Source organism: Gymnoscopelus microlampas, assembly GCF_963454915.1.
Source record: "Gymnoscopelus microlampas genome assembly, chromosome: 14".
NCBI lineage: Eukaryota > Metazoa > Chordata > Actinopteri > Myctophiformes > Myctophidae > Gymnoscopelus > Gymnoscopelus microlampas.
The window spans coordinates 25,618,847-25,643,461 of record NC_139951.1 but is presented as its reverse complement, the minus strand read 5'-3'; the positions used below and the strand labels follow the sequence as shown (position 1 = coordinate 25,643,461).

At 41.7% G+C, this 24,615-nt stretch overlaps 3 protein-coding genes across 5 annotated transcripts; 1 reads left to right on the top strand and 2 right to left on the bottom strand.

Annotated features, from left to right (window-relative positions):
- Positions 1–225: 225 nt before the first annotated feature.
- LOC311059956 (uncharacterized protein) lies at positions 226–4,600 on the bottom strand. The gene is made up of 6 exons (XM_084078080.1): positions 4,554–4,600; positions 3,586–3,753; positions 3,319–3,412; positions 2,769–2,928; positions 1,397–1,549; positions 226–491 (listed from the first exon to the last, which is right to left on the bottom strand). Exons 2-6 carry the CDS (start codon positions 3,714–3,716, stop codon positions 307–309), a joined length of 723 nt encoding a protein of 240 aa, XP_083934206.1. The 5' UTR covers positions 3,717–3,753; positions 4,554–4,600; the 3' UTR covers positions 226–306.
- Positions 4,601–4,639: 39 nt separating this feature from the next.
- wdr24 (WD repeat domain 24) lies at positions 4,640–14,188 on the top strand. 2 transcript variants are annotated; one of them, XR_014602333.1, is made up of 12 exons: positions 4,640–4,672; positions 5,785–5,869; positions 6,218–6,287; positions 6,629–7,116; positions 7,575–7,752; positions 7,967–8,639; positions 9,471–9,571; positions 9,681–9,805; positions 10,144–10,248; positions 10,801–11,144; positions 11,609–11,768; positions 12,170–12,305. XR_014602333.1 is itself a non-coding variant. In XM_084079209.1 (12 exons), exons 4-12 carry the CDS (start codon positions 6,636–6,638, stop codon positions 12,336–12,338), a joined length of 2,361 nt encoding a protein of 786 aa, XP_083935335.1. In that variant the 5' UTR covers positions 4,640–4,672; positions 5,785–5,869; positions 6,218–6,287; positions 6,629–6,635; the 3' UTR covers positions 12,339–14,188. The 2 variants fall into 2 exon arrangements, 1 of the variants encoding a protein (XP_083935335.1); XM_084079209.1 differs by having other exon boundaries at positions 11,584–11,768; positions 12,170–14,188.
- Positions 14,189–14,420: 232 nt separating this feature from the next.
- On the bottom strand, positions 14,421–23,816 carry anks3 (ankyrin repeat and sterile alpha motif domain containing 3). 2 transcript variants are annotated; one of them, XM_084077941.1, is made up of 16 exons: positions 23,751–23,816; positions 23,128–23,314; positions 22,641–22,839; positions 21,667–21,788; positions 21,486–21,567; positions 20,918–21,035; positions 20,613–20,762; positions 19,875–20,000; positions 19,061–19,176; positions 18,773–18,937; positions 18,524–18,648; positions 18,259–18,400; positions 17,264–17,543; positions 16,978–17,049; positions 16,787–16,879; positions 14,421–16,545 (listed from the first exon to the last, which is right to left on the bottom strand). In XM_084077941.1, the coding sequence occupies exons 2-15, from the start codon at positions 23,292–23,294 to the stop codon at positions 16,797–16,799; spliced, it is 1,947 nt and encodes a 648-aa protein (XP_083934067.1). In that variant the 5' UTR covers positions 23,295–23,314; positions 23,751–23,816; the 3' UTR covers positions 14,421–16,545; positions 16,787–16,796. The 2 variants fall into 2 exon arrangements, with proteins under 2 accessions (XP_083934067.1, XP_083934068.1); XM_084077942.1 differs by lacking the exon at positions 23,751–23,816 and having other exon boundaries at positions 22,641–22,862; positions 23,128–23,242.
- Between the last annotated feature and the right edge of the window lie 799 nt (positions 23,817–24,615).

Here is a 24,615-nt window from a genome sequence, read left to right as displayed (position 1 = left end):
AAGCAGTAGATTCCAACACATACAGTAACATCCTGAGTGTTATTTTAACTCTAGTTAAATTAACAGTCGTAATAAAGATGTGCAAATGTTTCCATTTGCACATCTTTATATAAAGAGCGGATAATTTATCATGGAAATTTCAAATGAGGTGCAAAGGCTTTTACAAAACATTCTGACTGTTCACCCAATGAGTTATGCAGGAAAAGAAAACGCAATCACTGAGCATGAAATATTTATTAACTCAACAAATAAGACACTGGATGAAATATTAAGGCAGGTTTTACATCTCAAGTCGTGGCTGTGAATTTATTTGGTCCTCAGCTTTTTGCGTCGTCTCTGTTCATCATCTGAGTCAAAGGACTCATCCCTCTTACTGCTCGGATTCTTCGCATCGATTTCCCCAAGGAATGGGAGCTGCAATTGATTAGCTACAGCCCAAGCCCACAGACACAACTCCACCTTGTGGGGCGTCCAGTCCTGCTGGCCGTCCACTAAGAAGAGAGAGGACCAACAAATGCTATCAGTATTAGTAACAGTAATGCCTTCTAAATCAGTGGTTTTCACTTTCAATATTTTTCAAAAATAGCAGTGTCTGTGATATGCCTATACTATATGAGACCGACGACTTCAAACATATATGGGCATAAAAGGGACACAGACAGATACAGAAATCTCCATATATGGGTATAAAAGGGACAGACAGGCGGGTACTCTGACAACAGGTACAATGGGTATTGAATAACCAGGTGCATTTCCAACTTGCATCGTTCCCGATTAAGCCGGTACCCGTATAGTTTAATTTATAAATAAAAGAATCAATTAATTACGAATGGGCTAGTGAAAATAGCTGCTCTACAAACCCACACCGCAATGCAACACGTGAGCTTGTAGATCTGCTATTTTCATTCACTATTTTCACTATTTGTAGATCTGCTATTTTCATAGATTAACAACAAAGAGTTGACAATAGAATAATCGATAGTTGCAGACCTAATCAGTATACATGCACGCGCACGCACACACACACACACACACACACACACACACACACACACACACACACACACACACACACACACACACACACACACACACACACACACACACACACACACACACACACACACACACACACACACACACACACACACACACACACACACACACCAATTGCACTTTCAGTTTATGGAAAACTCTATAATAAGGTGACTTCCCCTCATAAACATAAATCAATTGGTTTGTTGCTGGCCCATTTTGTATCCTCGTAGCACAGGGTACAATATGTGTAGGCTGCACATTTAGCCACCGGTGTCATAAATCAAGGACAATCCAATTGCCACAGCAGACAAATGCAGAAGTATTTAAACCCACCCTAATATCCCTGTGGCCGGCTCACCTTTGTTAAGTCTCTTGGTGCGTTCGAGCATTTTGCTGAGGTAGAGAGAGTAGTGCTTGGCTGTGTACTGGATGGGCTTCAGTCCAGGTACACTCTCAACGGCCTCATCAGACATGAACGCAGTCTGCTCGGGAGCACCCGCCGCCAGCACAGCTGCAACAAAATGGACAGTCAGTCATAGGCCAAGCTAAACTGCATAGACTATAGAGGAGGATTCCTGAATGGTAACTTAACCCATTAAGACCGGAAACGCATCTGTGTTGTTGTGCTGTTTTTATTTATTTATTTTAGTCTATTGTATTTGTATGCTGTTCTTTTATATATGCTCTATGGACCCCCTGAGTGTCTGAAATAAAGTTTGAATTGAATTGTGTCATTTAAAAAAATCTTTGGGCTATTCAAAAATAGCAGATCTACAAGCTCATAGCTATGAGCTTGTAAATCTCCAATGTTTTGAAAAATCGTCAAAATGTATGCAAATCCTTATTTGCATACATTACATTACAGAGAATATATTTTCCTCCATATAACATTTTGAACTCAAATCTTTGCTTCTGGGGGATTCTACAAAATGTCTTCTAAATCCTAACAAAAACTTGTGTTGCTATAATATCAGTGGTTCTCAAACCTTTTCCATGTCAAGGACCCCCAAAATTATATGTATTTGGCCGCAGACCCCCATCTCAAAATATTTTGTTCCAGAGACCAAATATTGGAGTTAAAAATGTAAAAAGATATATATATATTCAAAGATTTGCACAAATTGTCAAGATTAAAAAAAAAAGCCAAATAAATCTAAAATGACACAGATGCGTTACCGGTCTTAATTATTTAAGTTGGACCGAGGCAGAGGCCATTCAGTTCCACAGTGTGTGCTTTATTCAGCGTACATAATGACAAAGAAATCTCTTATGTCATTAACGTGGTGGCAATTTCTCTGAGCGAAGTGGCCATATTTCTTAATGACCACTCCACTGAAGGCAGATATGCTTCGATGTATCTACGCACAAAGGTGTCATTACCAAAAGCATTATGAAGTATAATGCACCCCAGCTGGGATACAGCATGTACTCTATGCCCTCCGATAGGGCTGGGCAATTAGCCAAGCATATATATCGAAACAGACATTTAGAACCAATAAACATAGGTTAATTGAATAATCGAGAAGCCAGTTATTTGAAATAATCGTGATATTGATTTGAAGTCGTCATATCACCCAGCCCTAACCTGAGACTGTAGTATGAATGTAGTACTTGTAGAGCTAACCGGGACCGCAATGGAATTAAGTATTTCGACTTTTTGTGCTATCCGGATAAACTATGCACCTTGGTGAATTGTATCATGAATTTATCAAATAAATCAAAAAGAAAACCTGAGGCGGTGGCTGGGCCGAGGCCTTTGAGGGTGCTCAGTTCGGTGATGGCAGCCTGCGTGTCTGGCAGGAGACTGAAGGCCTTTCGGGAGCTTTTCTCCACGGTCTCCTCACTGTTGGAAGCCGCTAGCTGCTGCAGCCGAGGCCGGAACTTCCCCCTCTGCAGCAACATGGGGGCCAGTCAAGGAGAGGATGGTTGACATGTTGGCAATCACAATCACTTAGTCCTTTTTACAGCCCATTAAAAAAAACTAGAGTAGCAGCAAACTTGTACTTTAGTATCCCGCTTTAACCACATAAACCCTCTGGACCTGAGTTGGCTCTGTACTTGGACCGCTTTTTCCCCCTTCTATACCAAATCTCTGCATCAACACGTAACATTGCGACACGTTGTGAGCTTGTAGAACGGCTATTTTTGCCCGATGCCCCCCCCCCCCATAATATGGATCAATGCTGGGGTTCAAGTGGTTGAGAATATTGGGAAAAGGTATTGGCTGGCTAGACCAAACTCACTTGGGATCAATCGTGACTGTGTTTACACAATACTTACAGTGAGTTTCCATTCCATCAGCTTCACCAGCTCTGACAGCGTGACATATTTGTCAGGTCTGCCAATAATGGCTTTTGGTAGCTCCTCTTGATACCTGGGTAAAGATCCAGACAATTATTAATTACTTCTTGCCTTTATTCTTGTACATAGACCGACTGCACACATAATGTTGCATTGAAACTCAATCCTGGCTGTGATATTAATAAACCACTAGAAATGAAGCTGAACATGTAATGCTGCTGTGATGAGATTCCAGACTGTAATTACCATTTGTCTAGGCTCAGCAGTCTTCCAGATTTCTTGCTTTTCCCCAGGGACTTGGCCTCCACCACCTCCCAGTATTTATCATGTATGCTTCTCCAGAGGACCGGGTCCTCACAAGCAAACAGATCTCTCATGGCAGCATGTAAGGGCTTAAAGAACTGAAACTATCACCTGTTTAACAATATAGAGGAAAACATAAACAAACTGATCATCTGAGGTCCATTTGGAAAGAAGCAGTGATATTATCTTCACATCCCAATGTCTTGTGTGTGGAAAGCAGTAAAGTTGATCCTATGAATCCTGATCCCTATTATGTGTATTATTACAGCATCACCTCATCAAACATCAACAAAGTTAACTAAATGCACATATGAGATTCTCAACAAATCAATAACAGAGATAAAATACTGCAATTATATTTTTAAGTAATAAGCAGTGGTGTAAAGTAACTAAGCACATTTACTCAAGTACTGTACTTTAAGTACAATTGAGGTATTTTTTTACTTTACTGGAGTATTTCAGTACTTTTACCTCTACTCCACTACATCTCAGAGGCAAATATTGCACTCTACAAGCTCACAAGCTTGTAGATCTGCTATTTTCAAACGATTTGTATACATTTGAAAACCTGAAATGGGACTACTTTTTGGTACTTACAATACATTTTGATACCAATACTTGTGCTTTTTACTCAAGTACTTTTTGAATTCCGAACTTTTACCTTTTAGTATTTCTACATAACAGAATTGATCATTTTTACTAAAACATGTGAATACTTTTACCACCACCACAGCATCACATCAAACATCAACAAAGTTAACTAAATGCACGTATGAAAATCTTAACAAATAAATAATTTCAATAATTAACTGTGATGCAGCACCGTGCAGTGACAAAATCACATGAGACAAACGACTGTAATGATATGTTTATTGTATAAGGAATAATAAGTATGAACATTGCCAGCTTACCAAAATAGTGAATGGACGGTGGTTGCATGATGCTTCCTGTGGGTTATGGAAATCGCGCGAGAAGTATGAGCGAAATACTATTTCCGGTTCTCCCAGCAGTGAGCAACAGAGTTACAGAGGTTAGTCCTAAAAACATACTTTTCCTTTTCGTTGTTATTAAAGTATTGCTAACCGATAAAATAAAATAAAAACACGTATCTGTTGTTTTCAAGTAGACCATTGACGCTAGCATTTCATTCTGGCAAGAATGCTGCTGTACGTTAATATTAGTTAGCCACCACTAGCATTATGTTTATGTTGAGGTTTGCTGTTTGTGACTGACCACGAGTTTAACCCTTTGGGTGCCATATGTCTAGATGCTTACATGACCTGCTGCAGTGGTTCTCAAACAGTGGTCCGGGGACCACCAGTGGTCCTTGGGGGGTTCCAGGGGGTCCCCAGCAAAAGTAGATAACAATAGCATCACAATCATCTTAACCATGTTAAGATGATTGATGATTGACCTACTGGATAGGATCTTTAATGTTGTAATGTTGTCTAGTTGCTTACATGACCTACTGGATAGGATGTTCAGCTGAGCCCTCTGTGTTTAGAGTGGGCATGCCAAAACAAATGCACCTCACAGAATGTAATGCATTGCATCTATGTTACCTCATTCATGCACGTGTATGTCGATGCTTATTGACATTAGACTTCTCTAAAGGGATACAGGATAGGTGGGCACTAGGGACATCTGTGTCAAATTGGCTATTTTGTCCAAAATGTTTAAAAGAAGTAGTAGTAGTACTTAAGTGGTCTTAAGTAATGTAAAGTATACATGATGTCAACATGCATGGTACATCATTATGAGACGTTATCCTTCAACTTATGTCCCAAAACGACTGGATATACAGGTTTTGAAGCAATTTGTAGAAATATTAGACCTTAATTGTCGAATGTATAAGCATGTTCTAATCATGTATACTTAACATTACTTATATAATTTTCCAAATATATATTTGTTTAACATTTTGGAAAAAATAGCCAATTTAACACCACCCACCTATCCTGATACGGTTAAAAAGCAGTAAGGTTAAAACAGAAAATGGGATAGTTTAATTATCTTTTGATCAGACTGTCAGTTCAGTTCAGTTATACATATTGTTATGCCTGAAGGGCGGTTGTTTGCAGTAATGACATTCACCTCCTCCTCCTCTTCTGTCTTTGCATGTTGGTGTGTCATTCTGTGCAGCGGTGTCACCTCACCCAGGACTTCTTTTTGTAATGACACTGCAGAGTCGGGAGACAAACAGTTCGTCATGTGCCTCCTAACGGAGGTGACTATTGTTTTCATCCAAGTTTGATTGATCGATTGAATGCTTTATTACTAGTCAAAAAGTACTCGCACATTAAGGCTATAAGGATAACACAAAAACGTCCTGGGGACTTGTTGTTCCATTGTGGTCCTATATGTATTCAATTCATCGACTAATCAAGTAATCAAACAGTATTTATCTGTCGGTGAGGACAGTCTCTCATGTCATAATCATTATCACACCTAAATTGTCTAAGATATATGTTCTTGTCCCAATACAAAGTCTCTAAAAAAAGTAAAGAAGAAAAGAAGTAAATGTATACATAGTGTCATGTGTTATGTTGTTGATATGCCAGTCTCTTGCCTCTAGGTCAACCCTGACAATAGCACATGATGAGGTCATTGTATTCCTGTTGAGAAGACCAGTGTTTCTATATTAAGTAAGTGCCTCAGCCCCCACCCTCACATGTTGAACTTATGTTGACACAATACCATACAAATGTGTGAGACTCTTGAGTCTGCATTCTATGCAACCACTTCAATCACACTCAGTAAGAGAAAACTAGTGTTCCACTTTGCTGGAGAGTGCCATCCTCTGGTCAAATCTGGGATTGCCTTAAACTGTTTGCATATTGGTGGAGAAAGGCTTTGAATATCACCCACAAGCTATACACATAACGGCTGTCAAGACCAGATCATTTGCAAACTACACAATACAGCTTGTCAAACAAGTGTTCTGTTGAGCTAAACATTTGCTATTTGCGGTGACGCTGGCCTTTAGGAGGACCATGGAGAAGATGTCGCGGGTCACCACGGCCCTCAGCAGCAATACCATCAGCGGGCGAACCATGTTCTGCCACTTGGACGCCCCCGCCAATGCCATCAGCGTGTGTCGTGACGCCACACAGGTGGTGGTGGCCGGTCGCAACATCTTCAAGATCTACGCACTGGAGGAGGAGCAGTTTGTGGAGAAGCTGAATTTGCGCGTGGGCCGCAAGCCCTCGCTCAACTTCAGCTGCGCCGACGTCATGTGGCACCAGATGGAGGAGAACCTGCTGGCCACGGCCGCCACCAACGGAGCCGTGGTCACCTGGAACCTGGGCAAGCCCTCTCGGAACAAGCAGGACCAGCTCTTTACCGAGCACAAACGTACTGTCAATAAGGTGTGCTTCCACCCAACTGAAGTCTATATGCTGCTCAGTGGCTCGCAGGACGGCTACATGAAGTGCTTCGATCTGCGCAAGAAGGAGTCGGTCAGCACTTTCTCAGGTTGGTATCCATCATCAGCGGCAGCGCTGTACTGCATTGTATTGTCACCAGGCATCAGCTTATCAGCTTGCCCGGCATTGCTGGGGTTATACTGCACTGACAACGTGTTGCTTTGATCAGCACATTCAGGTTTTGGTGGCCAGCATTGGCCAGGTTATAAATAGGCTCTCCCTCTCCTTTTCACGCTACCTCTCTACTTCCCTCCCTCTCTCCTTCTCCCTTTCTCCCACTCTCTCTGTCTCTCTCTATTGCTAATCGAGCTCTGGTCTGACGTGACGTCACACACAAGCTACCTCCCTCCCTCTCTCCCCCCTGATTGAATAATGTATATTCTGACTGTTTGTGTTTGAAACTGAACATTTCTCTGACTTTCTGAGTATATAAAATAAACATTAAATGAGAAAATGTTTGAGCTTCCCTATTTATCGCTCTTCCCTTTTTTAAACACTACATTCCAGGTCAGTCAGAGAGTGTGAGGGATGTGCAGTTCAGCATGAAGGATTACTTCACCTTTGCTGCATCCTTTGAGAATGGCAATGTCCAGCTCTGGGACATCAGACGACCAGATCGCTATGAGAGAATGTTTACAGCACATACTGGACCTGTGTTCTGCTGTGACTGGCACCCTGATGACAGGTAGGACAAACAATGAACTAGAGGAGATTGCAATGGTTCCTTTTGTGAAATACATTTTAGATTTTGTGCTGGTGTGCTAGGTAATATGTCAGTTGTGTCTCAATAACTAGGACTGAAAACTCAGGGTAGGTTTGTAATCTTTTTATTTAGTTAACATTTATCCTAAAGGCAGGCTAGTCAGTCATCAGATGTCTGTTGGTCTGGTCCTCTGTAGGGGATGGCTGGCCACTGGAGGCAGAGACAAGATGGTGAAGGTGTGGGACATGACCACCAACCGGGCCAAGGAGATCTATTGTGTCCAGACCATCGCCTCGGTGGCGCGGGTTAAGTGGCGCCCGGAGAGGAAGTGGCACCTTGCCACCTGCTCCATGATGGTAGACCACAACATCTACGTGTGGGATATCCGCCGTCCGTTCATCCCCTTCGCCACCTTTGAGGAACATAAGGACGTGACCACTGGTATTGTGTGGCGTCACCAGCACGACCCCTACTTCCTGCTGTCAGGCTCCAAGGACAGCACGCTCTACCAGCATATGTTCAAGGATGCCAGCCGGCCTGTGGACAAGGCCAACCCAGAGGGCCTGTGCTTTGGCCTGTTTGGTGACCTAGCGTTCGCTGCAAAGGAGAGCCTGATCAGCAACGACGCCAACAGGAAGCCCTTCCCCGGCGGAGACCGCCGCTATCCCATCTTTTTCTTTAAGAAGCCTGACCTGACGGAGCAGTTTGCCCATGTGTCCAGTGCCCTCAGTGTCTTCGAAACTGACTTGGAGAGTAGCCGCATGGACTGGTTTGTCAAGACGGCACGCCTCTACCTGCTAAGCGGGAAGCCGTTTGCTGAGTTATGTGATCACAATGCTAAGGTGGCCAAGGAGCTGAAGAGGCCTCAGGTCAGTAAAATCACCTAGGCTGTTACTGGCCGACCACTTACCCCATTGTAATCACCATGCCAAAAAATACACTTGTGAATGATAACTTGAGGATTTGTGTAAAAACATCTACAAAATGGCACTATGTGACCTGCTGTGTCTCAAAACAGATTTTGCTGCAGGACTTTCTTGGCTTTTTCATGATGCCTGCCAACAACATCTTTGTTGTCCTAACATTAAGAGAAAGAGCTCAAATTACATATTAGGCATATTACAGACTCTCAAATTAAACTACTGCATGGGTTGGACCTGTTGCACATTCAAAGGGCGCACAGTCTCTACTGTCTTACCATTTCCTTGTGAGAGTTTTGCTGCTGTCTTTATGTTAGTTACAAGTCTTGACAACACGTCCTGTGGGAATTTAGCTGTTGTCTTTATGTTAGTTACAAGTCTTGACAACACGTCCTGTTTTCAAAGGGAGTGACTGCAGGAAATTAAAGCTTATGTGTTTTCGCTGTTGACAAACACATGGGTTCATTACCTTTGAGCAATTCTTTGCTATTTCTAGCATGATGTCACCCTAGTACATTTACAAGTTCAAAAACGACTATATTTCTCATTCAAATCCAACAAAGCCAAGACTTTGATTTGTTACAGTCACGCAAAACCCCAAGAAAGAAGAGAAGAAACCAACAGTTTGACTTAAACTCGCATTTCAGTAGCTTTGATTGATTTACAGACGGTACATATTTTAAGCAGAGCAGTGGGTGATGTTTCTATTACTGTTGTAATATGACTGTGATTTACAATATGTTCAGAATTACTTGAATAATAATGTTAATCATTTTTAAGGTGTCAACAACATGGACAATGTTGAGAATCATGTTCTCAGACCCCACGCCTTCGCTCAATCACAGTCACAGTAAATTAGGTGTCTTACCTTTAATGAACAGGTAAGCAAACTTGACCGCATTGTAAAAAATAAAAAATAAAACACACCAACCTACCTACTAAAACTTGTCACAGACAGAATAACATGAACATGTTTTGTATGATTTCCAGTTTCAGTATGAAGGAAATGGGCCCAGGGATGGGCACAGAAAGCAGACTTGACCGCAGTAAAGGGGAGAGCAGGCAGGATAACATTCACCTGGAGCTTGGGAACTCTCACATCAGCAACAACGATGGTAAGACCTGCCGAACATCTCAAAGTGTTCCCACTCTTAATCTACCATGCAGACACACTGGGTGTCTGTAGTCATTTGTACTGTATGAATCACAGGCAACATTCTTTCACCATATTCACAGCGGCCACTTGGCTCTTATGTCATCCTTTGGGGTAGGATGTAAGGGCAAGCCACCGTGTGAATACAGTCAATTCTATTCCCCTGCCGAATATTAGGAAATCTCTCTGGTCGTTCCGAAATGTGGGTGGTTAGCCAGACAGACTGTTTGCATGTTCGTGAGACTGGTGTGCATTGCCATTTAGAAATGATATGCATTGTCCATTTTCTTTCCCTTGCAGAAAATGAGGAGACGGAGGGCAGCGACGGTCAGGCGGAGTACATGTTTGGCGACGCTGAGCTTGATGACGATGACCTCTATTCTGTGGAACATGACAATCAGACGGGTCAGCCTCTGTTTACTATATGACACAAAAATTACCTCAAGGGTTATGAGGTCTAGTTCTGTAACAAACTAACAGCCATTTTACCTCAGCACACCGTGTTTATGTCCAGCTACATGCACAGTTAGTACTACAGTATATTGTATATTGGCAGCCATTTTGGAAGCCCACCTTCAGCATTAGTATTGTGGGGGGAACTTGCTTGAATGGGGAACCAGTAGAACCCAGACACAAAACTGCCTCTCAACCAAAATAATTCCCAGACAATTTCTTTTAATAATTTAATTAAATGTTTTCTCTTTTTAATCTATTCCTCTTGAAGGACAAAGGTGCAGCAGTAGATCAGCAAGCATTTAAGAATAGGACTTATAACGGTTCAACCATTTCAATAATTAGTATTCTCCTCCTAATTGATCACGGGGTATTTCAACAGTCCACCACGTGGGCCAGTGCATGACACCAAGATGAAAATGTGACATTCTGTCATCACATTCTGTCATCACTTTGCCTATCTGCTCCAGTTAGCCACACTAATAGCTCTGTGCATATATCCAGTAGAGGAACAGGAGTACACGCTGCCTCAGGAAGCGTTCCCACTGCGCCACGAGATCATGGACAACCCATCTGCCCCGGAGCACCTGCAGCAGGACAAGGCGGAGTCGCCGCACGTCAGCGGCAACGAGGCGGAGGCGGTCATGTGCCTGACGCCCATCGAGTCGTTCTCCCTCATCTCCATCTCCCAGCCGCTGTTCAGCCCGCACCTGCCCTCCCGCTTCTTCTGCCCTGTGGTACGCGAGATGCTGAGCTACTATGCAGAGCAGGGCGACGTGCAAATGGCCGTCTCTGTCCTCATCGTCCTGGGAGACCGCATCCGCAGAGAGATTGACGACCTCACGCAGGTCAGAGTACTGATGAATTAGTCTAAATTAAAAGGAACACAAGAAAATGCTTATTTCAACCTACGTTTTTCCTAATTTCAATAGACTTGGTTTGAAATTTTGTTTTTGAATAAGTAGTCGTCAACTGTCGAGTAATAGTGTTGTATTGCACTCTGAGCTTGTATCATATTGAATTCAGTCATTAACATGGAAAAAGAACCCCGGAATTGAGGGATTCAAGAGTATATACAGTATGTGGAAAACTTTTATATGATTCTATCCTCAAATGCAATGATTTCCTAAGAAAACCTCTCATGATGCCTCCTGATTGTATGCTTCCTAATGCCTGATTCATGCTTTGTTCCAGCTCTAGAGCTTTTCTCAGTGTGTGACAACTGCCCACAACTAAGTATAACTCAGGCTTCATGATATGTTAATGCAAGTTGTGTCTCCCTTTCAGGAACACTGGTACATGTCCTACATAGACCTGCTGCAGCGCTTTGAGTTGTGGAACGTGTCTAATGAGGTCATCAAGCTCAGCACGTGCAGCGCCATCACCTGTCTGAACCAGGCGTCTACCACGCTGCACATCAACTGCAGCAACTGCAAGCGGCCCATGAGCAACAAAGGCTGGATCTGTGACAGGTACACCCGCTGAATGTGAACTCATTTGAAGTCACAATATACCTTGACCACACTTTATTTTATGGACATCCACATAGATTTGAATCGAAACATCTACTAACCATGTTACATTAACTCATTTATTTTGCAAATTAATTTACACTAACAGTATCAGTTGTTCCATGTAGAGTAACATACATCTCAGACAAGTGTTGAAAATATTAATGGCATATAACCTCTTTATGGGACACTGCAAGGAATGTTTTTAATTATTGATTTGCTTTATTCTCCTAGCGCTGTGACTTGGGCTTTTGACAAATCAAAATGTAGCATTGCAATCCCAATGAAATGCATATAATTGACACCTACAAATACAGTTAAGATATATATTTAACATAAGGCATGTGACTCTTTCCCCCCAGGTGTCACCAATGTGCCAGTGTATGTGCGGTATGCCACCATGTGGTGAAGGGACTGTTTGTGTGGTGCCAGGGCTGCAGCCACGGCGGGCATCTGGAGCACATGATGAACTGGCTCAAGACTAACTCCCACTGCCCTGCTGGCTGCGGCCACCTATGTGAGTACACCTGACACCCAAACTGGCTGGCTCCATGTGGGGGGGGGTGTTGGGAAGTGCTTCCGACAGCACCGTAGACCACAGCACGCCACAGACTGCTGCTGGATGCCTGGGTACGAGGCCATAGCTTCCTGTCACAATGGAAAGACGGTTGGCTGTGTTGGTGTTTCAAGTGTGACTGCGTTGGGAGGCCTAGTCATGAAGATCCAAAAGGAGCAGTTGTTTGTTTTTGAGAGTGTAGAAATGGATCCAAATGGACCCGTAAGGATTCATTTGGTTCCATGCGTACACTCTCAGAATTACAAACCTGTAAGGGTCCATTTGGAACTCCCCCTGACGGTCCCTGGACCCCACTTTGATAACCACTGGGGTGGGATATTACTTGAGTTGACCCCACACTCAAGCACACTCTCCCCCAGTCTAAGATAGACACTCAAACTAAGTATGGTCATCGATGTGTTCTGTTGACCACATGGTCAACAGAAATGAATGTGAAATTACAACTGTTGGGTTTTTACATTTTGTTTTTAAACCCATCAGTAGATCTGTACAAGCACACATGCTGATTATTAAATATATTTAAATATATGTAAATAACGCTAAAACCTATTTTGGAAGATTAAAGATAAAAGCAATAAATATTAACCCAGAAGTTGGCCTTGTCTTTGAATGGACAGTGATGTTTTTGGTTAAAATAACTGTTGTTAAATAGCTCTATATTCTAATGATTGCTATGGAGTGTTTGTTTAGAAGGGGTCTCCCCATCACTCCAGCTCTTTAGTAAACAGAAAATATATTTTCAAGTTTTGATACCAGTTTAATCCAGTCAGGAGAAAGAACTCGTTCAGGATACAGGTTAGACGGAGGTGATGAAACAAAACAAATGAGCAGAACTGGAACTAGCACACTATAAAACTGAAGCTGATAAATGGGTTCTCTCTCCTGATTGGATGAAATGTTTAACCCACCTGGAAATGTATTTTCTGTTCCTTAAAGTAATGGAGAGATGGGGAGGCCGAGGCCCTGTTACTGAACAGTGAACAAACACTATAGCAATGATTACTTTCTGAATACAAGCTTTAATCTTTTAAGAAAAAATATAATATTGTTGCAGTCACTTGAAAGAAAAGACCGTCCCCTGATATATTTTGTATGCAAGAGTGTTAGTGCTACAAACGGATGTAACTCTTTGTGATCAAAAGAACATTACTTGTACCATTTTATGTTTAGTTTGTTTCTTTCATACTCGCATGGCAGTTTACAAAACTGAAATATGTGAATATTTACATGAATAAATTTGATTCTGCTCATGAATAGCCTAAAACAATAATGAGTAAGTTCTATTTGGCATTTAAAAGACTTGTGAGGAATGGGATGGGTGATCTTTTATATATTGTTTTGGGGGGATCTAGAGCTGAGTGATTCTTCTGTTTTGTCGATATATATGCGTACTGTATATTTGGGCTCTGGTGGGTGGAAGTGCGTCTTGGTAACTGTAATGTGCCCTGTCAAAGATGATTTAGCATTCGTGTTTCTGAACATGATCTATATAGTCTGACAGAATCTGTGTCAGGTTCCCATTCCACGCTGGGCAGGCATACACCAGTAGACTGGACATAACCAGTGTATCTGAGGTTAGCAAGACCTTCTCAACCTCCTCAGGAAATACAGCTGCTTGTTGGCTTTTTTGACCATGGCATCAATGTGATGGTCCATTTTAAGTGTGACTTCAAGCACTTTCACACTGTCACATGATGGTAGCTGTTGGCCACACTGGAAAAGATAATTGGGGGAGTTGTATTTCTCCTTATTGTAACAGTGATGGGTTTTACACTTGGTAATGGGTACCACACTGGGTACGCCAACAAACGGGTACAGCAAGTACACAGACAACTGGTAAACGGGTATTGCAAAACCGGGTGGGCCATGTATTCTGAACTTGCATCGTTCCCGTCTTACTGTACATAGTTCCCGACATCAACATTTCTGATTAAACAAATCCAAAGATATGATTTTAGACATTTATTAAGTTGTACATTCCACAATATCTAAACTGGTTTCATTACCCATGGTAAAGGTTTAAGGATTGGAGCATAAATATGGATTTTGCAACAAAAAAGAGTCCAGATAAAACGTGTGTATTTGAAAGATTATGATAGCTTATGATTATAATCATACTGTAGCTATCTTCTCACTGGATCTTTGGTTGCAGACTGTGTAATGTGAATGATCTCAGCAGAGTAGCCAATGTGCACAAAGTGATGTAATTTCTGTAATGTCTACGCTACACACAGTTTACTAAACTGAGACAAAGTAAGATTAGCAAAGAAAACAGCACGGGAGGTGTCTTATTGTGTGTAGAAAATGTACATTTACCTATTGGTTCATCTTTATTTGTACATTTCTGTTGGTAGAAAACCAAAATGTATTAATCAGCATTTAAATGTGTACATATAAGCAAATATTTTGCTTTGGGCAATCACTTAAAATTAGTGTATTAGCTGTAGTGTACACTTAATTGATAAACCAACACCAGTAATGTTAAAATAATGTATTTTTCTATTTTCCTATAAATTGTGTCTAATAGCGCAATAAGCACCAAGAGGCAGGCCATGGTTTCAATTGATTTGCCTAAAACCCCCTTAGCTGATACTGCAGTCAAAGGTGTTTACTGAGCATTTTACAATGGCTTCTAACGCAGCTAAGCCAATCATAAGCAAGGACCTGAATTGTTTTATAAAGATATTTTAGGTATAAATAATCATTCTGTCCTGTCTGTCCATCTACACATTATTCTTGTGATCACTAGTACAGGGCCCTTTCTGACCTGTCAGAGTTCTAGTTATTGCTGTGTTGTCATGGTGCAAGTCCAGGCATGATGTGATAACTAGGAAGGGAAAAGTCACTATTAATTATGTGAAAAGCCAATTATACAATAATTCTACAAAGTTTCATGGACAGTTTCTTATATTCTAGCAACATTATGCATAACTATACATGTTCCCAACAGTCATAATTAGAACAATAACATTGCATCAAAAAACAAGCACTACCACCTACCTAACATGTCCAATTCCCAACAAGAAATGCACTTGAGATGCTACACCTATGGCATGTTTCTAAGGCTGCCAAACACAGCCGCCATATGAATACGATCAACCGACCACAATAGCAACAAAGCAATTCATAACCCACACTCCATTGCCAAACATGTTCACCAGTTGTTTTTTTTGCTTCTGGACAAAACGTTTTCATTGATATACACCGTTGGTCACAGAGGCTAACAAGCATCTTCCCACAGCAGAATATGAATGGATTATGAGAACAGTTTCCTAGCCGTAACTTCTCCTCACAACCTCTACCATGAGGGTTTGATTGACAGTCTCCTGAAGAACCAGTGCCTGGTATTATTCAAGTTTCAAGATTTTTATTGTTACATATTGTGTATGAGTACATAAGAGTACATTTTGTTTTGTTCTGGTTCCTCAAACATTGTGGCAGCAATAATAATATTAGACGCCTTTTCTGGAAATAACCAACTCATGTTATTAATTAGCTAAATTGTTTTATCAGGTTTGGTTAATCTCAAGCTCAGTATTCTGTGTGATGACCGGGCTCAGGTCTTGGCTCGGACTTCAACTCGATCAGGTTTAATTTTCAAGTCTGTTGAGAACTCTAAAAGGGCCAACTTTGAATATTGTGTTTACAAACCGCAACCAACAAATCCTACTTGTTATACCTTCAACTCTGGAGTAAAAAGAAATGTGTAGCTGTCATTGATTTAGTGGAGTTGCATTATAATTTAAAGCACATTTCATGTAGGAGAACTGCACTCACACAGATGCAGACAGCAAAAGTTCTTGAGTAGAAAATGTTTCACTGCATGATTGCCTGTGATCCTGAAATGGAAGAACATCGTAGACAGGCTACTGTCCTCTCACATTGTACAGTCCAACGTACACTTGCACAAGCGTGTGGGGTCATGTACCCCTCATGCCTGCTTGTTGATTCCCTACAGTGGCTGCAGTTGGCCTCGTCCGCATCTGGCCAGCCCCTGGTCTGTGACCTTGTGCCATAGAAGAGGTGCTGGGTGCCTGTGTCGGTCTCTGGGCCTCTCCAATCAGGTGCGACAGGACGTGTCCCTGGCCAGCTCCCATTTCCACTGTGTAGGTGTGTGTGTTCAGGGTGGCATGCTCACCCTCCGTCAGGATTGTCAAAAGCCTTTACGCAATGAGGAGAAAGAATATTTCTTAATTTATAACAAGTAGTGTATCAGGCTTTTTTTTTATGCTTTAAGGTTTTCATCTAACGTAATACTTAGACCAGTGATTCTACAAAGCCTCTTGCGATTTGGAAACTTCAGCACTTCAATATTGCAATTTCCATATTTTAATTGTGTAGCCTGATTAAATGTGTGCCACTTCTTTGCCATAACTCCCAAAATATTGTGGCGGGGGTTTACCGGTGCACCGCTATGGCCGTTCCCAGCTGTCCGTCACCTTCTCTGGTATGCTCAGCCGCCTCAGGCTCTGGAGCACCGTATGCAGGGTTCCCACTGATTAAACAAAAAGAAAGATACCAGTATAATGAGACTATTCAGACATGCAAATGTGAAACAAAAAATGTCTTTGATCACCTTGCATTTACACTTACCCAGCTCTTCTTCATAGGAATCCAGCTTTTTCTTTAGATCTGAAATGTTACATGGCTTCGAGCCATCCTCGGCTACGGAGGAAAGTTGGAAAATCAGAATAATGTTATCCACCATGTACAATTAGAAATTTGTCTTGGTAAAGGATCTTTAAAATAACTTTGGGTTGGAACCGGCAAAGACAGACTCAATTTCAAGTCAAACAGTCATCATAGCAGAGAGGTTAGAAGTTTATTACACACAAAGTATGGCTCTCTCAAACAAACAAAACACTTAAATCTACTGTACCTTTACCACCAGTGTCATCCTCAGTTTTATTATCCTCCCCGCCTGGAAAGCAGCTACTGTTCCCTTCTGGGACGCTGAGGAGGGAGAACAGCTCGGCCCGGCAGCACCGGGCCTTCTCCAGCATGGCATTCATCTCCTGTGCGAGCCGGTGGTTGTCCACCAGCTCGGTGTGGACCCTCTGCCAGGCCATTTTGTCCTCCATCAGGCATCCCTCCATCACAGTGCGCAGCTCCTTCTCCTGAGACACTTGGCCCTGCAGGCTCTCCGCCTCCTCACAGCGCTATGACAGACAGAGTGATAATTGAAGGTGAGACATCCCTCATACAGTACATCCTTCTATGACTGTAGGGGTATTCAAAAGGTTACCTATAATGCTGATTGCTGTTCTATAAATGTTATCTTAATCCACAGCTGTAATTGTAAAAGGGATTGGAGAGGAAGTTTTAGTTAATTGCCTTAACCCATTTAGACCGGGAAAGCATCTGTCATTTTTAGATTTCTTTGGCTATTCAAAAATAGCAGATATACAAGCTCATAGCGCTATGAACTTGCAGATCTGCTATTTTTAGAAAAATCTTTTTTTGCAAATCTTTGGATATATATTTTTTCAAGCGAACATTTGTAACTCAAATCTTTGCTTCTGGGGATCCCTAACAAAATATTTTACAAATGTTAAAAAAATATATATATATATTCAAAGATTTGCACACATTTTCACATTTCTTTTCAAAAATAGCAGATATACAAGCTCATAGCGCGACACTCGGTGCCGCGCTGTGAGCTTGTATATCTGCTATTTTTGAATAGCCAAACATTTTTTTAAATGACACAGAAGTGTTCCCGGTCTTAATGGGTTAAAGGTACTGTAATATTGGACGTGGATTAAAATAAAGTAGGCAAAGGAGGTGGCCGTGGAATGAGGCTAAATGTAAATAAGTAGCAGATGGTTTAGTTGAAAATGTGAACATGTTGTTACAACCAAGCTTAGCGGGCACCTTGTGCAGCTGAATGGCCATCTCCTGCATCTCTGCTTCTAGCTGGTCTGCATATGCCTGCTCCAGGGCATCACTAGGAGGACGAGCGCTGCTGTGCCACCGGGCTATAGCTGAGGTCATCTTACGCTTGGGCCCAAATAACCTGTTGACCCACAGCGCTTTGTTTATTGGCCAGTATAAATTAGTAATTTGTTTATTTCTGTGAAAAATTAAATCACTGTTGGAGTATTTATTTATCTATTTTTAAGAACCAAACATGTCTTACGTGATCCCCACTTCTTTTAGGTCATTCTCAGTCAGGGTTAGAAATATCCTCAGGTCAATATCTTGTTCCTCCAGCAGGGGGAGGTATTTAGAAAAGCCAATCTGCTCCAAGAACGCTGCCAGATCCTGCAGCAATAAAAAAGATGATATATTGTAGGTTTGAGCCAAGCAATCAAGTCACTCCAGATTCAAACAATACTGTATATGGCCGTTTTTATTATGAGGTATAACTAAAAGTGAGAAGACATACCTTGGGACCGGCGTAGGAGGGAGGAGGATCAGCAGGCGATTGCGTCCCACAATTCCCCACACTGCTGGGCTGTGTTATGTCACTGTTGCTGTGGCGGTTCTTGCTTTTTGAGTAATGACCCTTGTTTGCTCGGCGGGAGCTGCCTTTTTTGGTTTGGTCCGAGTCCTGATGGACAAAGGAGCATTGTCTCTCGTCAATGTGGCATCAAACAATGGGGCTTTATTATTGTGGTATGTCCCCATAACGCAGTGTTGATGCTCTGCTGTGTTTGTGTGAGTGTGTTTTCACCTCATTGCTCTCCACGGAGCCCTCCCAGTTGAGGCTGACAGCACGGGGCAGACATTCACTGCTGCTACTGCTGCTTCTCACAGTGGGCATGTCATTGTCAAAGAATGGACTCTCATCTGCAGAGTGTCACAGGAAATGTTTTATAATAACATTGAGCAGACCAAAAAGAAGGAGAGAAGCGCTGCAGGGATCATTCAGTGGCTCTGAGATAGGTGCTCTTTGGTGACACAGGTTGGATCAATTAAACAAAAAGGATTTCCAAAGAAGTACTGCTTGCCAAAAAGGTGTGAAATGCAGACTTAAAAAGAAAAGAATTCCAAGGCACTCTGTCTCATGTGAAAAGTTGTATAGGTTTATTAAGAGCAAGGCAAATGAATGTGACCAACGCGTTTCGACCTAGAAGGTCTTCGTCAGGGTCTATCACCTATACAAACCTATACAACTTTTCACATGAGACGGAGTGCCTTGGAATCCTTTTCTTTTTAAGTCTGCATTTCACACCTTTTTGGCAAGCAGTACTTATTTGGAAATCCTTTTTGTGTAACATTGAGCAGACCTTTGCATTGAGCATTGAGCAGACCTTTGCCCTCTTTTGCTCTAAAATAAGGTGCATTTTATAAAATTTGGAGGCACCTATTATAAAATCCTTAGTGTAAACAATGTTGTTTCATAAAGCTAGTGAACTAGCAACGGAAAAATAATTTCAAGCAGAAACTTTTTACCCGCCTCCCTCTGACTTCAGGGGCATTTTGAGATTCCTTGGGGGGGTCATTTGCCCATTGGCCCTGGCTGTATATTTATTATGACATCGTACCTCTGCTGCTGTTGCTTTGGCCATCCAGCTCATTGATGGGTGAAGTGACGTCACGGTAACAGATCCCCTCACTCTGTTCTCCCACATCACGGAACGTCATGTAACCTGGCGGAGCCACAGGTCGCTCTACAGAGGGGAAGAAACACTGTGAGACATGACCTTTTAACACTAACAGCATTCAACATTCAACATTGATATTTCACTCAATGCACACACATCATAATACAGACTACTATATAAAGGCCATGTAAATGTGGTCACCAAAAATCTTATTTTGTGTGGTTTTTGTTTTTGAAAATCCTGGTGTTTTTTTTACCTCTCTAAAGTTTTCGGTGGATCACAGCACTCACTGAAAACTCGTTTGACGCAGGGCACGCAACTCAGAGCCTCACTAAATGCAGGGTTTGCAATGATTAAGTATGCAGGGACTAACTAAACAAGCTCTCGCATGTAACCCGACACCACTGTGCATCGCGTCGAAGTAGTGACTGTTGTTTTGGTCCTGGTATGTTTGGTGTGCATACTCTTGGATTAAGCATTGTTGAATACTAAATGAGGGCAAAGATAGCGCAAAGAAAAATGTACTGTAAAGATCCTTTATGGATGTTTTTGGTGATAGAGAAATACTTGACATGTACTTTATTGAACAGAAATTACTTTTCTGAGGTTAAATCCTCAGACGAATCGGCACTTCACCATTGGATGTGTGGAATTATAAATGATTGGATGATAAACTACCAGAGACTTTGCTGGTGCCTCCCACACGGAACTTGGCGATGGCCTGGGGCCCATCGTGGATGCTGGGGCCTTTGGTCCTGTTCCGACTCGGCCTGAGCCTGGGGGGTGCGCTGTCCGAGTCCTCAGAGGAGCTCAGATCCTCAAAGTGTCCTGAAGGGGTGGACGAATGACACACAGGCCATCATAAAAAGACTTTAAAGTTAAAGACAGGTCAGTTAAACTATTCAACAAAATGATCAGATTATTCTATTAGACAATATAGTTTTAAACTATGGAACATTGTTGAAAGAATGTCATTATTATACCTGGTTTGACCTTTGGAGAACGTGAGTCAATGAGGCTGGCAATCTTGGTATATCCGTACATCATAGCCAGGGCTCGAGCAGTCTCTCCTTTAGCATTCCTCTCTTCTACTTTTACCTTCTGTGGGTGCATATCCATATAAATATGTTTGTTAGTATTACAACACAATACACGTTCTTGTGGACAGCTCTTTTCACAGAGTACAATATAAGAGTATGTTTTTTGTCCTGTACCAGTTAAGACACTCATCTTTGGACTCTCGTGTCCCTTCCTGACCTAGGACTGAATCCTGTCTGAGTCTTCTCCCCTATGCCTTCTTCATCTCAGCTTCCCTACCGCCCATCTGATATAAGAAAATAAATGAATACAAAGAGAAGTAGATTGCCCTTTTTCCTTAACCACTTCACCACAAAGAAAATCTAAAATATTTTGATGCAACACATTGTGAGCTTGTTGATCGGCTATTTTCTAACCTTTTTCTTTTTGCCTATAATGACATTCCCAAAACTGGGACTCCAGGGTTAAAGTAGTAAAGAGGAAGAGAAGTTGGGCGAATGACAAGTTACTCACATGGTCGAGTAGGTACTGAACAATGATTTCATGACCTGAAGCAGCAGCCTCCATCAAGGGAGTGAAACCGGACACTGGCTCCCTGTGGAGAGGGGTGGTTACTCATTTGAAACCTTGCAAACTATTAATCTGCGTTTAGTCTAGGATTTGCAGGTCTGGTAGGGTGAATAAAGGTACTCACTTTACATTAGCATTAGCATTGTTGTCCAGCAAGAACTTCACCATCTGCTGGTGTCCTGTGCTGGTACAATGTAGCAGTGACGTCCAGCCTCGAGTGTCCTTCCGCTCCAACTCAGCTCCTTGCTTTTGTGGTGAACAAAGACAGTTAAGCATATTTAAAATGTGCTCCTACATACAAGTGATGTTACAACAGTGAGCAGTCTCTGTTGAATTAAGATATATTGTAAATGCTGACATAGCATGTCAGACAAATACAGTATAGCCGTCTAATAGCACCAGCAGTAGTTCCTTCTGGTGAGACAAAACAACTGGTTTTGAATAGTTCCTGGACTTAACGATGAACTGTTACTTAATGTGATGCTCTAATCAAATGGATTCTAATTATTGATGCTTTTCATTCCATTTCTCCACTCCCATGCACTACACATAATCTTCTGCCTGGACGGAAGAGTACAAGTTAACGTTGTCTGTGCTTTATTTTATCAATTTTATATTTGGTATTGAGGTGCTTTGAGACTTTTGATGAATTTCTGTTTGTTTATACATTGTGACGATCTACTGACATTGTATATTGTATTGAGTTACTTGATGTGTATTAACTGATTGTATACAGACTGATTGAGATTAGATTACCTATTCAAATGGCAGCACCACCTGTAGCACCTTATCCCCATCAATGAGGTGTGATTATGATTGTTGTAGAACCCTGTTTTTGTATATGTGTGATGCTACTACTTGTCAGCAGATGCCTGAAGAAGGTTCATGACCAAAACGTTGCCTTAATAAAAGTTGTCCTTATTGTGTAAGTGAAGGTGGTGTGCAGGTTATTTCATTTTATTCTATATGAATAGTTATGTTCCAAAATGTTCTGCCCTTTGAACAAAGTGAAATTTACTTTACGAACTGCTAACTGCGAACTTACTAACTACATTATTACAAACCATGATTTGTTTTCTTTCAGATTGCCATTTGTACCTGCAGTAGAAAGTATGAAATGCTTTCATTCCCACAGCTGGCTGCCAACATCAGGGGCGTGAGGCCTTTGGAAGTGGTTGCATTCACGTTAACTCCAGCCTCCAGCAAGAGATTGGCGATGTTGTCATGGCCAATGTAAGCCGCATACATCAGCGGAGTCCAACCTCCCATGTTCTTGCCATCCAGGTCCACCTCTTTTCTGAAACGACAAAATATTCTAGACTGCAAGCAGCAAAAACCATGTGCATTACAATACTGGGTAACAGGAAAGGTGGGCACCAAAACATTCTGGGCACTAGGAAGACTGGGCATTAGGGAAATGTGGGCACCCGGATAGAATACTGTCCCAGGATCACTTTCATTACAATCAGCAATTAGCCGCCTGTGCAGGATATTGTCTTATGGCAGTGGTGTGGAACATTATTTATTATAGACTCCATGTAACATAACAGTCATCAGGAGGACAACACAGTAATAGTTGACTCACTTCTTGATGCACTCTGCCACCACATCATACTGTCCTATGGAACAGGCAGTGTGTAGATCTATGGGGACATTCAGCTCCTCTGGTCGCACCAAGGTGTCCCCAAGCCACAGGGAGAGACTGACACCTAGCTGCTCTGATTCACTCGCCTCGTCGCTCAATTCTGACATCCTCACCGCTGCTCACAAACCTAATAATTATTAATATCACAAACATGAACATTCTGATCAGAGACTCTGATTGTACAGGAGGACATGTTACGCATGTCATTCTAAAACACAATCTCAAATCAGAGATCATTGAATGAGCGGCATTATGAACTAGAGAAGAATCGTCAACATTATGTCTCGTTTTGACAGTTGATGTGCCAATAAATAACCGACACTGGATGAAGGTTTCTGAATGTTATTTATACGTTGGTGTGTGGTGTGTTCAAAACTTTTCACTATAACTGGCTAACTTAGCCAGCCAGTTTAGCCATCTGATGTTAGCCAGAGGACAACTTATCCCACCACCTCCTAACAAACTGATCATTATGAAAAAGAACAGCTCCAAGCGTCAAATGACAATCCTAAAGCATCTACAATGCATATACGGTAGATTAATTACTGTAATAGATTACTTACAAGATGCAGACAGTGTTGTTGTCGCAGCAGTGACCGAATCTGTGAACTTTACTGTTTTGAGTGTCGCGTTCAATTGTGCACGGGTTGTTCCCAGTGTTGCCAGGTTTTGAGAGAGAAACAAGCAACCAGGTCTAGGAAAACAAGCCCAAAAGAAGCAGCACTTTATTCAGCTATTTGAACGCATTGTGAGCTTGTAGATCGGCTATTTTCAAAAGAATATTGAAGAAAATGTGAATTGACAAAAACATCTTAACAACACAAATCTTGTATGGGTCCTGGACCCTGGTATAAAATACAGATGGGGGTCTGCACTCTCTGCAGAGTAAATACATATTAATTTGGGGGTCCTTGACATGAAAATGTTTGAAAACCACTGGTTTTTGAACAACATTTAGGAAGCAAGCCCAAATAAGCAGCTTTAGAAACGAGCCCAAAAAACTGCAACCAATATTTACAAGGAACTTTACAGAAAAAGAAGCACAAAGTCGCTTATAATAAGCCGACATGGCAACGCTGGTTCCTATCCTCCCTGTTCACAAATTACTGTGAAATCCTTCTACTGTGATTCTTCTCAGTCAGTACTGTATTATAATGCAACACACACCCACTAACTGTAGCACAATATACTGTATAAATAGATAAATCTACCTGTAAAATGTCTGAATTACATCAATGACATATAGCCCATTATACCTTTAACTTTTAAGTGTACAATAATCTGAATGGAGAAGTGGACGTTATTACATTGTTATGAGAAACTGTTACAATATTGAATATGTCTCTACATCTATTTTGGAAAGAGCATTTCATTCTTTTTCTATTGCACAAAGTAAAAGCCTATTAGGCTGGAGTCTGAGCACAAGGT

What these genes read in the sequence shown, in the direction of transcription:
- LOC311059956 (XM_084078080.1), bottom strand. Translation starts at nt 3,716, where the DNA reads ATGAGAGATCTGTTTGCTTGTGAGGACCCGGTCCTCTGGAGAAGCATA. An exon ending in TGATGGAATGGAAACTCACT is followed by an intron (nt 2,929 to 3,318) that starts GTAAGTATTGTG and finishes ATGTTGCTGCAG; the next exon opens with AGGGGGAAGTTCCGGCCTCG. An exon ending in CGGCCCAGCCACCGCCTCAG is followed by an intron (nt 1,550 to 2,768) that starts GTTTTCTTTTTG and finishes ATTTTGTTGCAG; the next exon opens with CTGTGCTGGCGGCGGGTGCT.
- wdr24 (XM_084079209.1), top strand. Translation starts at nt 6,636, where the DNA reads ATGGAGAAGATGTCGCGGGTCACCACGGCCCTCAGCAGCAATACCATC. An exon ending in GACTGGCACCCTGATGACAG is followed by an intron (nt 7,753 to 7,966) that starts GTAGGACAAACA and finishes GGTCCTCTGTAG; the next exon opens with GGGATGGCTGGCCACTGGAG. An exon ending in GTCTTACCTTTAATGAACAG is followed by an intron (nt 9,572 to 9,680) that starts GTAAGCAAACTT and finishes TATGATTTCCAG; the next exon opens with TTTCAGTATGAAGGAAATGG.
- anks3 (XM_084077941.1), bottom strand. Translation starts at nt 23,294, where the DNA reads ATGTCAGAATTGAGCGACGAGGCGAGTGAATCAGAGCAGCTAGGTGTC. An exon ending in GTGGCAGAGTGCATCAAGAA is followed by an intron (nt 22,840 to 23,127) that starts GTGAGTCAACTA and finishes TTGTCGTTTCAG; the next exon opens with AAAAGAGGTGGACCTGGATG. An exon ending in AATGCTAATGCTAATGTAAA is followed by an intron (nt 21,568 to 21,666) that starts GTGAGTACCTTT and finishes CCCTCTCCACAG; the next exon opens with GGAGCCAGTGTCCGGTTTCA.